At 43.8% G+C, this 16,561-nt stretch overlaps 1 protein-coding gene across 1 annotated transcript in view; it reads right to left on the minus strand.

Moving 5' to 3' along the window:
- PNPLA7 (patatin like phospholipase domain containing 7) overlaps positions 1–16,561 on the minus strand; it is a 424,003-nt gene that overhangs the window by 136,689 nt on the left and 270,753 nt on the right. The window contains exons 23-25 of the mRNA XM_065418594.1: positions 4,523–4,586; positions 2,850–3,018; positions 1,870–2,052 (exon numbers count right to left, since the gene is read on the minus strand). Coding sequence (XP_065274666.1) covers positions 1,870–2,052; positions 2,850–3,018; positions 4,523–4,586 — 416 coding nt within the window. The remainder of the gene's footprint in view (positions 1–1,869; positions 2,053–2,849; positions 3,019–4,522; positions 4,587–16,561) is intronic.

A 16,561-nucleotide genomic window follows, 5' to 3' on the forward strand; every position in this document is an offset into this window, starting at 1 on the left:
CCCATCCACCCCTCCCTGTCCCCCTGACTGCCCCCAGGCCCCCCGCCCCTGACTGCCCCCTGCCACCCTATCCAACCCCTCCTCTCATTCCTGACTGCCCACCCGGGACCCCTGCCCCCATTCAACCCACCCTGTTCCCCGGCCTCTGACTGCCCCAACCCCTATCCACACCCCCGCCCCCTGACCACCACCCGGAACTCCCCTGCCCTCTATCCAACGCCCCTGCTCCCTGCCCCCTTACCGCAATTGGGTTTTGTTTTGTTTTTTCTTTTCTTTGCCGCTTGGGGCGGCTAAAAAGCTGGATCCGGCCCTGGCTGTGGCGCAGTGAGCTGAGGCTGCGGGGGAGGGGGAACAGCAGGGATGGGGCCAGGGGCTAGCCTCCAGGGCCAGGAGCTCAGGGGCAGGGCAGGGCAGGGGAGTCCCGCGGGCTGGATGTGGCTGTAGTTTGCCCACCGCTGAGCTAAGCAGGACGGTAGTGCGGGGGGAGAACAGGAAGCCTTAAGAAAGGCTGAAGCAGGCAGGACTAGATGCTGCTACTACAGTTCCCTTCCCTAGAAGCAAGCAAGGAGGGCTGGCTACGGACGGAAAATAGATGTAAATAGCACTACTGGCTGTGGCCTGCTAGAAGAATACAAGAAAACATGGTGGTGAAAGAGACCTAGGGTGGGTGCGGTCTGTGATGAAGGCCTGAAAGGACTCTCAGGGGGACCACCCCGTGACAGGGCTACATAACAGTTCAAGTGATCTCTCTCCTGCCATCCATCTCCACCCTCTGACAAACAGAGGCTAGGGACACCTTCCTTACCCATCCTGGCTAATATCCATTAACGGACTCAACCTCCATGAATTTATCCAGTTTTCTTTTAAACGCTGCTATAGTCCTAGCCTTCACAATCTCCTCAGGCAAGGAGTTCCACAAGTTGACTGTGTGCTGTGTGAAGAAGAACTTCCTTTTATTTGTTTTAAACCTGCTGCCCATTAATTTCATTTGGTGGCCCCTAGTTCTTGTATTATGGGAACAAGTAAATAACTTTTCTTTATTTACTTTCGCTAAATCACTCATGATTTTATATACCTCTATCATATCCCCCCTTAGTCTCCTCTTTTCCAAGCTGAAAAGTCCTAGCCTCTTTAATCTCTCCTCATATGGGACCCGTTCCAAACCCCTAATCCTTTTAGTTGCCCTTCTCTGAACCTTTTCTAATGCCAGTATAGCTTTTTTGAGATGAGGAGACCACATCTGTATGCAGTATTCAAGATGTGGGCGTACCATGGATTTATATAAGGGTAATAAGATATTCTCCATCTTATTTTCTATCCCCTTTTTAATGATTCCTAACATCCTGTTTGCTTTTTTGACCGCTGCTGCCCACTGCGTGGACGTCTTCAGAGACCTATCCACGATGACTCCAAGATCTTTTTCCTGATTCGCTATAGCTAAATTATCCCCCATCATATTGTATGTATAGTTGGGGTTATTTCTTCCAATGTGCATTACTTTACATTTATCCACATTAAATTTCATTTGCCATTTTGAAGTTCTTCACAGTCTGCTTTGGTCTTAACTATCTTGAGCAGTTTAGTATCATCTGCAACAGTTATACATATTCACTGGCTCCAACAGATCAAAACCCCTACATACATCCTTCAGTCCCTAAATCAGCTGTAAACCAAGGATCTCTACTAGATTTCTACAATGAATTAGGTCCTCAATTAATGGAGACAATATCTTGGTAATACCTTTCCCAACTGCAGGTCACAGCATGATGCACTGACATTATCCCAGGTTATCTTTAATGAACAGTAAATGTGGTGCTAGGATTGAAAGTGCTGACAGAAGACCAACACACAGAGGCAGGTATCCCTTACCAGCTTGGGCAGGCTCCTCCGGGAGAAGACTCGACGGGGACAGCGGAGGTGAAGATGAGCTGAGCACCAGCTCCTCATGTTGAGCCACTCCACAGTTCGGCAAGGGAGAGGCCCATCCTCTTTATGGAGCAGGATCAGCTGCTTCTGGGCTCGGACTGCTGTGTTCTCCAGCATCCTTTCTAGCTGAAGCACATTACACTCACACAGTCAGACATCCACTAGTACAGGGCCAATCTAACAGAGTACAGTATTTCTTACAAAAGTACACCACCTCTACTTTCCTCCACATTCCCATCTTGCTCCTCACCTCATCTGCATGTGCAGGGAGCTGTGTAAATGTGCACACTAGGACGAATCGCACAAAGGTGATATAGGCTAATATATTTTCACCTTCCTTTGCATTTATGTGGCTACTCTTAACAATGTTAGCTAGTTAATTTTTCCCTGCTTGAAGATTAGCAGGAACTTATAAAGAGCCGTTTAAAGTAAACAAGTTGAACACTATTTCCATATAATGCCTACTGTACATCTAAACAAGATGGACATACGACGCTCATATAAAATGAAATCTACTCCCAAGCTGATAAAAAGTAAAGGTTTAAAAATGCTTACTGCTGCTTAGGGTGTTCTCAGCCTATTTTACATGAGGACACTTTTTTCAAATATTCTTTTCTCCTTCTTCCATTCTTCCCTCCTTGTCTTCTTTACTTTTCATTATTATCATAGCTTAACTTACAGCACTCCCATTCTCCATCTACTCACTAGTTCTGTTCCAAGGCTGAGACAAGCCAGGGAGGTGATGTATACAGAGATTGCAGGTGGTAGGTTTTCCCAAACTCCCAGGAGTTCAAAGAAACTTCTAGGGAGGTGATAATGACCAAGGGGTATCAAATCCAAAGCCAGAAAAAGGCCTCAGTCACACAATAGGTTGTTTTGCAATTTTGCCCCCACCCTCAGATAAAAAGAAAGACATTCCGCACCTCTCCAACAGTGGGCTCCTGTTCTCCCAACCCTACTATTAAGATGCAGTCCGCCTGTCGGATACAGCGCTGTGTCCAAGGAGTAAGGGTGCTGTCAGACTGGTAGAGCACAATACGGTGAATATCTTCCTGCTGCCCCAGCCAGCTAGATAGCCTGTACTCATGGATACTGGGGGACACAAACAAACAAAACGATTACGATCAATTCACAGCAAGAATTCAGCCAGAGTGGAGGACTGAGCCCAGAGGGGAAATGTTGGAGACTATAAACAGAAGCTGGGGTCACCCAAACATTTTTTAAAAGGGACACGTCTAATGACTGAAAGGACTGAAATCTAACCTAGCTAAATATTCTATTTTAAAAAAACACTGTCTTCCTAATCATGGGGGGAAGGGGGGGAAATCTGTCCCTCCACCCACTGCACTTGGTATGGGAAAAGCCAGTCTGGAAAAAACAGAAGCCAAAACAAACCTTCCTCCATCCTCCGAGTTAAATGTGAGACACTCTTCACATGTGAATAAGAAATTCAATCCCTTAGAGTTCACGCACAGCCAAAGCACCCTCCCCGCAGCCCTCTCCCCTAGGAGGATGCTTTCGGTGCAGCTGAACCCTGGCCACTGCCCATATCTAACAGTGCATGTTCCCGGGATTGTAATGTTCTCTGGGGTGCACAGCCGCAGAGCATGTGCACTTTGAATGCAATGCCACCAGAGAAGCTTTGCTCTGCAACAGGGTCTTCAAGAAGTGAAGGAAGTGGCAGTTTTAATAGGGGTCATGGAGGAGGTGGAAGCCAGAGCCTCTTAGAGGGAAGTACAGACAGGAACATTTATAAAGTCTGGATCAGCATCGACAAAACTTCTAAAACCTTCAGGGTTCGGCCACAACCTTAACAAATCCAGGGCTAAGCTACTCTGCCGTCATCACAGGCTTTGCAAAGAAGCAGCACTGTTCTTCTGCTTTACTCTTGTAAACTAGCAGGGTATTGCCATTTTCAGGAATCCTGTTCTCAGAACCAAAGCTGGGCTAGAAGGTCCAGTTGTAATGAGCCTTTACCAAAGTTGCTATTGTAGAATCAGGTAAGACCCAGGTTCTATACTCCCAGACAGGCCGGCTGGGTAAGGACATTCACAAGCAATACACAATACTGGAAATTAAGCTATTTGAGCAGAGAAGTTAAGCGAAAAGAAAGCCTAACACATTTATAACTGACAAGCTTGAGAAATTCCTCATATTTGGGTTCAGTCTATGTCTCAGCTAACATTTCCAGGCTCTCTTACCCATTTATTTTCCTGCTATTTGTTCCATTAAATACACACACACACACACACTGAAGAAACAGGATATGCCTCTACCTAACATTAATCAGACATTTCATGACATTTTTACAAATGAATGCAAAACATCCACTCATTCAAGGACTAGGATAATTAACCTGACACCTATTTCAAAAGCATATGCTTGACAAGTGAAAAATGAGAGTCTGTGGAAAATAAAGTTTAAAAAATCAACTTAGCTCTATTTTAAAAAGGTTAGTATGCCTGGCTTATTTTTTGATGGGAACGTAAATATTTTAGCAAATATTCCCCATGCTGAGTGTGTGATTCTTAGACAAGTGCATCTTGGGCCTTCCTTAGCATTGCTCGGTAAGTAGTGGGTCAAGGGAAATGGGTACCTGTCCAGTGCAGCAGAACCAAGCCGCTGTTTGATATTATCACTGGTGAGCAGCAAAGCAGGACCTAGAAAATAAAACATTGTTATACACAAACGCCTGCAGTCTGGTTGCTGACAAGTCATTCAGAGAAAAAAGAACATACACACTACTTTATCAAAAGGCAGCATGAATCCAGATTATTTCAAGATCCTAAAGGACAACAGCACTGACAAAGTATCAGGGGGTAGCCGTGTTAGTCTGTATCTACAAAAACAACAAGAAGTCTAGTGGCACCTTAAAGACTAACAGATTTATGACAGACGACCTCTACATAGAGTGCTTCCGCAGACGTGCACAGGCTGAAATCGTGGACAAACAACATCACTTGTCCCATAACCTCAGCCGTACAGAACGCAATGCCATCCACAGCCTCAGAAACAACTCTGACATTATCATCAAAGGGGCTGACAAAGGAGGTGCTGTAGTCATAATGAACAGGTCGGATTATGAACAGGAGGCTGCCAGGCAACTCTCCAAGACCACATTCTACAGGCCACTATCCTCTGATCCCACTGAGGAATACCAAAAGAAACTACACCATCTGCTCAAGGAATTCCCAGCTACAGTACAGCAACAAATCTACATGGACACACCCCCAGAACCCCAACTAGGGGTATTCTATCTGCTACCCAAGATCCATAAACCCGGAAACCCTGGACGCCCCATCATCTCAGGCATTGGCACTCTTACAGCAGGATTATCTGGCTATTTGGACTCTCTCCTCAGACCCTATGCTACCAGCACTCCCAGCTATCTTCGAGACACCACCGACTTCCTGAGGAAACTACAATGCATTGGTGTTCTTCCTGAAAACACCATCCTGGCCACCATGGATGTAGAAGCACTTTACACCAATATTCCACATGAGGATGGACTACAAGCTGTCAGAAACAGTATCCCTGATGAGGCCACAGCACGCCTGGTGGCTGAGCTTTGTGACTTTGTCCTCACCCACAACCACTTCAGATTTGGGGACAACTTATACCTTCAAGTCAGTGACACTGCTATGGGTACCCGCATGGCCCCACAGTATGCCAACATTTTTATGGCTGACTTAGAACAACGCTTCCTCAGCTCTCGTCCCCTAGTGCCCCACCTCTACTTGCGCTACAGTGATGACATCTTCATCATATGGACCCACGGAAAGGAGGCCCTTGAAGAATTCCACCCGGACTTCAACAATTTCCACCCCACCATCAACCTCAGCCTGGACCAGTCCACACAAGAGATCCACTTCCTGGACACTACAGTGCAAATAAGTGATGGTCACATAAACACCACCCTATACCAGAAACCTACTGACCGCTATACGTACCTACATGCCTCCAGCTTCCATCCAAGACACATCACACGATCCATTGTCTACAGCCAAGCCCTAAGATACAACCGAATTTGCTCCAACCCCTCAGATAGAGACAAACACCTACAAGATCTTTATCAAGCATTCGTAAAACTACAATACCCACCTGGGGAAGTGAGGAAACAGATTGACAGAGCAAGACAGGTACCCAGAAATCACCTACTACAGGACAGGCCCAACAAGGACAATAACAGAACACCACTGGCCATCACATACAGCCCCCAGCTAAAACCTCTGCAGCGCATTATCCACGATCTACAACCTATCCTGGAAAATGATCCCTTACTCTCACAGACCTTGGGAGGCAGGCCAGTCCTCGCTTACAGACAACCCCCCAACCTGAAGCAAATACTCACCAGCAACTACACACCACACCACAGAAACACCAACCCAGGAACCAATCCCTGTAGCAAACCTCGTTGCCTACTCTGTCCCCATATCTACTCTGGCGACACCATCAGAGGACCCAACCACATCAGCCACACCATCAAGGGCTCATTCACCTGCACATCCACTAATGTTATATATGCCATCATGTGCCAGCAATGCCCCTCTGCCACGTACATTGGCCAAACCGGACAGTCCCTCCGCAAAAGAATAAATGGACACAAATCGGACATCAGGAATGGTAACATACATAAGCCAGTAAGTGAACACTTCAATCTCCCTGGTCATTCTATTACAGATTTAAAAGTCACTATCATTGAACAAAAAAACTTCAGAAACAGACTTCAAAGAGAAACAGCAGAACTAAAATTCATTTGCAAATTTAACACCATTAATCTGGGCTTGAATAGGGACTGGGAGTGGCTGGCTCATTACAGAAGCAGCTTTTCCTCTCCTGGAATTGACACCTCCTCATCTATTATTGGGAGTGGACTACATCCACCCTGATTGAATTGGCCCTGTCAACACTGGTTCTCCACTTGTGAAGTAACTCCCTGCTCTCCATGTGTCAGTATATAATGCCTGCATCTGTAACTTTCACTCTATGCATCTGAAGAAGTGAGGTTTTTACCCATGAAAGCTTATGCCCAAATAAATCTGTTAGTCTTTAAGGTGCCACCAGACTCCTTGTTGTTTTAGCACTGACACAGTGGTTCTCAACCCATGGCCGGCGGGCTGCTTGTGGCCCAATCAGTGCACAGCTGCGGCCCACGTGATATCCTTAGGGCCATACAGGTATGTATATTGTGTGGATGCAGCCCACATAACACATAGAAAGCTGTATATGCAGCCCACATTGGTAAACTGGTTGAGAACCACTGGACTAGAGTCAACGCAGAATAGAAGGGTCGGCTCCTGCAAACAGCTCTGACAAAGCACTTCCATAAAAGTACATACAAGTTTGTTACCAGGAGGAGGGAGAAAAATTTTTCTTAATCTCTGAGGATAGGACAAGAAGCAATGGGCTTAAATTGCAGCAAGGGCAGTTTAGAATGGACATTAGGAAAAACTTCCTAACTGTGAGGGTAGTTAAGCACTGGAATAAATAGCCTAGGGAGGTTGTGGGATCTCCTTCATTGTAGATTTTTAAGAGCAGGTTAGACAAACTCCTGTCAGGGATGGTTTAGATAATACTTAGTCCTGCCATGAGTGCAGGGGACTGGACTAGATGAGCTCTCGAGGTCCCTTCCAGTCCTATGATTCTATGATTCATGTTAACCTACAATGACCCCCTACCATAAACTCCCCAAGCCCCAGAGCTTTGCTAATGCACATCACTCCTGACTAGAGCTGATCATGAAATTTTCAACAAAACAGTTTTTTCGATCTGAAAATGCAAATTTGTCAACACAGAAACTTTTTGCAGCCATATACCTGTTTATTTTATATTTTGAAATTTCTGGTCAACATGAGAGAAAGAGAGAGAAAGAGAATTTATCTCATTCAATCCAGAGATTTCAACCTGGACCTCCCACATCCCAGGTAAGTGCCCTGACCATCAACCAAGCTATCGGCTGTTCTCCATCGTCACTGGCCAACCAGCCCATGTTGTTCTAAATCAGGCTGTTTGGCCGCCTAGGTCAGTCAATCTCCTCTTCTCTCAGGGGTGGAATTGAATACCCATGTTCTCCACCAGTTTGTAATGGTCTCCACTCAGGGTCTGATTGGGAAGCGTGGCCTAGTGGTCATGGCCACAACCCCAGACTGTCAAGGGGGTTGTGGGGAGGGGAGCCCGGGCCCTTCCACTCCACCAGGCTCCGACCCAGGGCCCTTTGGGCTACCAGTAACCTGGCAACCAAGGCTACTTAAGGCTGTCCTCCCTGGGCGTCTTCCTCTCGTCTCCTCCCCGGGGTCAGCTCAGTCCAAGGTCTTTGCCTGGTAGGAAAATCCAAATCAAAAAAAAACAAGAGGGAGTTGCCACTGTCCAGGGCCACAGGATACTTCCCTCTCTGCTTGTCTCTACGGAGGGTCCTCCCTTCCCTCACAGAGGGCCCCTTTGGGCAGCTGCGTCAGAGCCTTTAGGTTTCACTATGCTCTGCTGGATCTGTGGGCTGAAGGTCTGCTCACCTTCAGCGCTGCTCACCAACTGAGCTAATTCGCTGACTTTTCATTCCTCCAGCAGATGGAGCATTTGCTGCAGGTATGGTGGTGCAGGGTTGGCTGAGCCCAAAATGAGCCCTTAAGCCCTTGTTGCTTAGTGTGGGGTTTGTACACCCCATCACAGTCCCTAAATCCATGACCTTGCACTTCGCACTATTAAATTTCATCCCATTTCTGTTACTCCAGTTTTCAAGGCCATCCAGATCGTCTTATATGACAGTCTGGTCCTCCTCCATATTGGCAATACCTCCCAACTTTGTGTCATCTGCCAATTTTATTAATACACTCCCACTTTTTGTGCCAAAGTCATTACAAAAATGTTAAATAAGATGAGTCCCAAGGCCAGTCTGTGAGGAACTCCACTAGTAACCTCCCTTCAGCCTGACAGTTCACCTTTCAGTATGACAGTGATTTTTGTGACATGAACAAAAATGTTGACCAGGTATGTGGATTAAAAGCATCAAACACCTTTCTCGGTTGTGGAAACCCTGGTTTCTAAGAATGACAAGCTAAATTATCAACCCATTGAACCACCTAGCCCCCATAAGATGGGCACTGGGGCCCCCTTCCACAGGCATTGGGGCCTCCCTCAGATGGAGTTCTAAAGATTTCCCTGTTCAAATCCCCAACAAGGCTTTATTTCCAAGTCACCATCCTCCAAGCACAAAAAGACAGCAATGGGCAGTCCTTCACCGTATGTCAGTGTTGCTCCTAAATTGGACTACTGGGTCATAATTAAGGTCTCGCACATGGACAGTAGAACAGCACCATTATGCCACTGAAGCAACATTTCAATGCACATAATGAATAAGATTTTTTTCTTGCTGCCATTTTAGTCAATATTTTTATTAGCTGCTCTGTTTTATTAGTTGCAATAAATGTTGTAGGTGACAATGTTTTCCCACCAGAATAACTGTGCCTAAACACACAAGACACGAGAGAAATTCAAGGAATTAATCTCATGCTGAAAAGAAAGGTCCTCTCACATACTGAAAGAGACATTTGCTAAAATTTAGCAAAACATGAAATAAAAATCCCACTGCACTAACATTTTCCCATTGTAAGAACTCATTTTATTGTTAATGCAAGAACAGAATCTATTAAAAATTATATGCTACTTCTTAATGCATTAAAAAGCAGTATTGTTTAGTGCAGTGAGCTGGAAACCAGGCACTGATGACTTTAATTCTGGTTCTGTCATAACTTGTTATATGGCCTTAGACAAGTCACACAGTTTCTCTATTTAACCCACAGAAACCACACAATGGTAAGAAAATGTTACAATTACACAGCTAGGCACTGAAAAGTTGGGAAATGACAAAGGCAAAGTGGTGTGCGCTTCCTTAACACTGCCTCTTTTAGCTTTAATTACGCATGATTAAGGCCCTACCAAATTCATGGTCCATACTGGTCAATTTCACGGTCAGAGGATTTAAAAAATAATAAATTTCATGATTTCAGCTATTTAAAGCTGAAATTTCATGGTGTTGTAATTGTAGGGGTTCTGACCAAAAAAGGAGTTGTGGGGGGTCAGAAGATTATTGTAGGGGGAGGTTGTGGTACTGCTACCCTTACTTCTACTGCTGCTTTCAGAGCTGGGCAGCTGGCCAGCAGCAGCACAAAAGTAAGGATGGACTGGTATGGTATTGCCATCCTTCTGCATTGCTGCCTGCAGAGCTGGACACTCAGTCAGCAGCTGCCACTCTCCGGCTGTCCAGCTCTGAAGGCAGTAGCGCAGAAGTAAGGATGACATGGTATGGTACTGCCACCCTTAATTCTGTGCTGCTGCTGGTGGGGCACTGCCTTCTGAGCTGGGCGTCCGGCCAACAGCCGCCGCTCTCCGGCCACCCAGCTCTGAAGGCAGCGCAGAAGGAAGGGTGGCAATACTATGACCCCCCTAAAATAACCTTGTGACCTCCTGCAACTCCCTTTTGGCTCAGGACCCCCAATTTGAGAAATGTTGGTCTCCCCTGTGAAATCTGGATAGTATAGGGTAAAAGCACACAAAACACCAGATTTCACAGTGGGAGATCAGATTTCATTATTGTTTATATTACAGTGAACCTCACTACAGGGTTCCAATGTGCCAAAGTACTAAGGGATGGCATTTGAATAATCCAAAAATAAGTGGTCAATTGTCCAGTCAAATATTGTCTAAAATAGTCAAATATTTTAAAGTGTTAATTTATTCGAACACTAATAAAAAAAAGTAAGACTTTATGATCTCCAGTAGGCTTAGCCTTAGATAGATTCTTATTAGGGCTGTCGATTAATCGCAGTTAACTCATGCGATTAACTCAAAACAATTAATTGAGATTAAAAAAATTAAACGCGATTAATTGCAGTTTTAACCACACTGTTAAACAATAGAAGAGCAATTGGAATGTATTAAATGTTTTTGGATGTTTTTCTGTATTTTCAAATATATTGATTTCAATTACAACGCAGAATACAAAGTGTACAGTGCTCACTTTATATTTTTTTTATTACAAATATTTGCACTGTAAAAATGATAAACAAAAGAAACTATTTTTCAATTCACCTCATACAAGTACTGTAGTACAATCTCTATCGTGAAAGTGTAACTTACAAATGTAGATTTTTTTTTGTTACATAACTGCACTCAAAAACAAAACAATGCAAAACTTTAGTTTTCACTCAGTCTACTTCTCCTTCAGCCAATCACTTAAGACAAACAAGTTTGTTGACATTTACAGGAGATAATGCTGCCCGCTTCTTACAATGTCACCAGAAAGCGAGAACAGGCATTCGCATGGCACTTTTGTAGCCGGCATTGCAAGGTATTTATGTGCCAGATATGCTAAACATTTGTATGCCCTTCATGCTTCGGCCACCATTCCAGAGGACATGCTTCCATGCTGATATAGCTTGTTAAGAAAATAATGCATTAATTAAATTTGTGACTGAACTCCTTGGGAGAGAAATGTATGTCTCCGGCTCTATTTTACCTGCACTCTGCCATATATTTCTTGTTATAGCCGTCTCGGATGATGACTCAGCACATGTTCATTTTAAGAACACTTTTGCTGCAGATTTGACAAAATGCAAAGAAGGTACCAATGTGAGATTTCTAAAGATAGCTACAGCACTCGACCCAAGGTTTAAGAATCTGAAGTGCCTTCCAAAATCTGAGAGGGATGAGGTGTGGAGCCTGCTTTCAGAAATCATACCACCAAAAAAGAAAATCAACTGTCTGCTGGTGGCATCTGACTCAGATAATGAAAATGAACATGCGTCAGTCCACATTGCTTTGGATTGTTATCGAGCAGAACCAGTCATTAGCATAGACACATGTCCTCTGGAATGGTGATTGAAGCATGAAGGGACCTATGAATCTTTAGCACATCTGGCATATAAATACCTTGCGACGCTGGCTACAACACTGCCATGAGAATGCCTGTTCTCCCTTCCAGGTGACATTCTAAACAAGAAGCAGGCAGCATTATCGCCTGCAAATGTAAACAAACTTGTTTGTCTGAGCGATTTGACTGAACAAGAAATAGGACTGAGTGGACTTGTAGACTCTAAAGTTTGACGTTGTTTTATTTTTGAATGCAGTTATTTTTTTGTACATAATTCTACATTTCTAAGTTCAACTTTCATGATAAAGAGACTGTACTACAGTACAAATGAAAATGTAGAAAACGTAGAAAACATCCAAAAATATTTAAATAAATGGTATTCTATTATTGTTTAACAGTGTGATTAATCGCGATTAATTTTTTTAATCATGATTACTTTTTTTTAATTGCTTGACTGCCCTAATACGTATGCCTAATGGAGGAAAATAGAAAGGAGCATATACTCTGGCAAATCAAGTGTAAAAGTATAATTAAGCAGCCAAAAAAGCACTTGAACAACTAGCAAAAGACACAAAAATTAGCAGCATTTTTTTTTAAAGTACATCAGAAGCAGGAAGCCTGTCAAACAATCAGTGGAGCAACTGGCAATCGAGGTGCTAAAAGACCACTGAAGGAAGACAAGGCCATTGCAGAGCATGTGAGGGAGATTCTTTTTAGGTGACAAATCTGAGGAACAGTCCCAGATGGAGATGTCAATAGAGAAGGTTTTGGAACAAACTGATAAAATTAAAGAGTAATAAGTCACCAGGAGCAGATGGTATTCACCTCAGAGTTCTGAAGGAACTCAAATATGAAATTGTAGAACTACTAACTGTAGTATGTAACCTATTGCTTAAATCAGCCTCTGTACCAGATGATTGGAGGATAGCTAATGTGATGCCAATTTTTTAAAGGCTCCAGAGACAATTCTAGCAATTAGAGGCTGGTAAGCCTAACTTCAATACCTGGCAAATTGGTTGAAAGTATAGTAAAGAACAGAATTATCAGATACATAGATGAACACAATTCTTTGGGGAAAAGTCAACATGGTTTTTGTAAAGGGAAATCGTGCTTCACCAATCTATTAGAATTCTTTGAGGGTGTCATCATGCATGACGACAAGGGTGATCCGGTGGATATAGTGTAATTGGACTTTCAGAGAACCTTTGACAAGGACCCACAGCTAAGACTCTAAGCATAGGAAGCAGTCATGGGATAAGAGGAAGGTCCTCTAATGAATCAATAACTAGTTTAAAAGATAGAAAATAAAGGGTAGAAATAAATGGTCAGTTTTCACAATAGAAAGAGGTAAACAGCTGGGTCCACTAAGGATCTGTCCTGGGATCTGTGCTATTCAACAAATTCATAAATGAACTGGAAAATGGGATAAATGGTGAGGTGGAAAAGTTGCCCTGTCTCAAAAAAAGATATATTAGAATTGGAAAAGATACAGAGAAAGGCAACAAAAATTATTAGGGGTATGGAATAGCTTCTATACAAGGAGAGATTAAAAAGACTGGGACTGTTCATCTTAGAAAAGAGATCATAGAATATCAGGGTTGGAAGGGACCTCAGGAGGTCATCTAGTCCAACCCCCTGCTCAAAGCAGGATCTAATCCCCAACTAAATCATCCCAGCCAGGGCTTTCTCAAGCCTAACCTTAAAAACCTCTAAGGAAGGAGATTCCACCTCCTCACCAGGTAACCCATTTCAGTGCTGCACCACCCTCCTAGTGAAAAAGTTTTTCTTAATATCCAACCTAAACCTCCCCCACTGAAACTTGAGACCATTACTCCTTGTTCTATCATCTGGTACCACTAAGAACAGTCTAGATCCATCCTCTTTGGAACCCCCTTTCAGGTAGTTGAAAGCAGCTATCAAATCCCCCCTCATTCTTCTTTTCTGCCGATTAAATAATCCCAGTTCCCTCAGTCTCGCCTCATAAGTAATGTGTTCCAGCCCCCTAAGCATTTTTGTTGCCCTCCGCTGGACTCTTTCCAATTTTTCCACATCCTTCTTGTAGTGTGGGGCCCAAAACTGGACACAGTACTCCAGATGAGGCCTCACCAATGCCGAATAGAGGGGAATGATCACGTCCTTCGATCTGCTGGCAATGCCCCTACTTATACAGCCCAAAATGCTGTTAGCCTTCTTGGCAACAAGGACACACTGTTGGCTCATATCCAGCTTCTCATCCACCGTAACCCCTAGGTCCTTTTCTGCAGAACTGCTGCCTAGCCACTCAGTCCCTAGTCTGTAGCAGTGCATGGGATTCTTCCTTCCTAAGTGCAGAACTCTGCACTTGTCCTGGTTGAACCTCATCAGATTTCTTTTGGCCCAATCCTCTAATTCAGGGGTAGGTGTGCCAAAGGCTGATTTTCAGTGGCACTCACACTGCCTGGGTCCTGGCCACCGGTCCGGGGAGCTCTGCATTTTAATTTAATTTTAAATGAAACTTCTTAAACATTTTAAAAACCTTATTTACTTTACATACAACAACAGTGTAGACTTATAGAAAGAGACCTTCTAAAAACATTAAAATGTATTACTGGCACGCGAAACCTTAAATTAGAGTGAATAAATGAAGACTCGGCACACCACTTCTGAAAGGTTGCCGACCCCTGCTCTAATTTGTCTGGGTCCCTCTGTATCCTATCTCTACCCTCCAGCGTATCTATCACTCCTCCCAGTTTAGTGTCATCTGCAAACTTGCTGAGGGTGCAATCCACACCATCTTCCAGATCACTAATGAAGACACTGAACAAAACTGGCCCCAGGACCGACCTTTGGGGCACTCCGCTTGATACCAGCTGCCAACTAGATATGGAGCCATTGATCACTACCCGTTGAGCCCGATGATCTAGCCAGCTTTCTATCCACCTTATAGTCCATTCATCCAGCCCATATTTCTTTAACTTGCTGGCAAGAATACTATGGGAGACCGTATCAAAAGCTTTGCTAAAGTCAAGGAATAACACGTCCACTGCTTTCTCCTCATCCACAGAGCCAGTTATCTCGTCATAGAAGGCAATTAGGTTAGTCAGGCATGACTTGCCCTTGGTGAATCCATGCTGACTGTTCCTGATCACTTTCCTCTCCTCAAAATGCTTCAAAATTGATTCCTTGAGGACCTGCTCCATGATTTTTCCAGGGACTGAGGTGAGGCTGACTGGCCTGTAGTTCCCCGGATCCTCCTCCTTCCCTTTTTAAAAGATGGGCACTACATTAGCCTTTTTCCAGTCATCCGGGACCTTGCCCGATCGCCATGAGTTTTCAAAGATAATTGCCAATGGCTCTGCAATCACATCCGCCAACTCCTTTACCACCCCTCGGATGCAGCACATCCGGCCCCATGGACTTGTGCTCGTCCAGCTTAATAGTCCTGAACCACTTCTTTCTCCACAGAGGGCTGGTCACCTCCTCCCCATACTGTGCTGCCCAGTGCAGTAGTCTGGGAACTGACTTCGTTTGTGAAGACAGAGGGAAAAAAAGCATTGAGTACATTAGCTTTTTCCACATCCTCGGTCACTAGGTTGCCTCCCCCATTCAGTAAGGGTCCCACACTTTCCCTGACCACCTTCTTGTTGCTAACATATCTGTAGAAACCCTTCTTGTTACTCTTAACATCCCTTGCTAGCTGCAACTTCAAGTATGATTTGGCCTTCCTGATTTCACTCCTGCATGCCTGAGCAATATTTTTGTACTCCTCCCTGGTCATTTGTCCAATTTTCCACTTCTTGTAAGCTTCTTTTTTGTGTTTAAGATCAGCAAGGATTTCACTGTTAAGCCAAGCTGGTCGCCTGCCATATTTACTATTCTTTCTACACATCGGGATGGTTTGTTCCTGCAACCTCAATAAGGATTCTTTAAAATACAGCCAGCTCTCCTGGACTCCTTTCCCCCTCATGTTATTTTCCCAGGGGATCCTACCCATCATTTCCCTGAGGGAGTCAAAGTCTGCTTTTCTGAAGTCCAGGGTCCGTATTCTGCTGCTCTCCTTTCTTCCTTGTGTCAGGATCCTGAACTCGACCATCTCGAGATGACTAAGGGGGGATATGATAGAGGTCTATAAAATCATGAATGGTCTGGAGAAAGTGAATAAGGAAGTGTTATTTACCCATTCACATAACACAGTAAGTATGGACCACCCAATTAAATTACTATGGATTTTAATTAAAGCATGTCTAAAACCAACTCATGATTCAGAAACAGTAAGTACTCTCACTGGGGACTAAAAAAATCCCCCTAATTAGCTTTATCAACCCCTGTCATAACAAGATGGCTTTTACTTTATACAAATGTGTTGGATAGTATACTCTATCTCTTTAAATATCACCAGCCACAAAGATAGTATAAACTGTCAATCTCTCTTCTGATGATTGACCATGGAATTTTCATTTGTTCTACTTTAATGCATTTTCTCCACTAATGAAAGTGAAATACATTATAATTAAAAAATAAAGGTTTTAAACAAATATGCAATAAGATTAATTTTAGGACTCTCGTGATTTTGCCACCTGAGAAACTATCTTATTGATACTAAAAAAAGGGTTTACTGAAGAAAAACTAAGGCAAGTGTCACAAATACACAAAGGAGATAAAATAAAGATAGTGCCTCTTTAATTCTAAGAGCTGGCTGCAAGGTCACTCCACCTAGAAAAATACAGGCCACAGGATAACACTGCAGTGGACAGGGTGCATATAGAGAAAGAAGACTATGTAATGGTTAAG

Source organism: Emys orbicularis, chromosome 18 (genome assembly GCF_028017835.1).
Source record: "Emys orbicularis isolate rEmyOrb1 chromosome 18, rEmyOrb1.hap1, whole genome shotgun sequence".
NCBI classification, from domain to species: Eukaryota; Metazoa; Chordata; order Testudines; family Emydidae; genus Emys; species Emys orbicularis.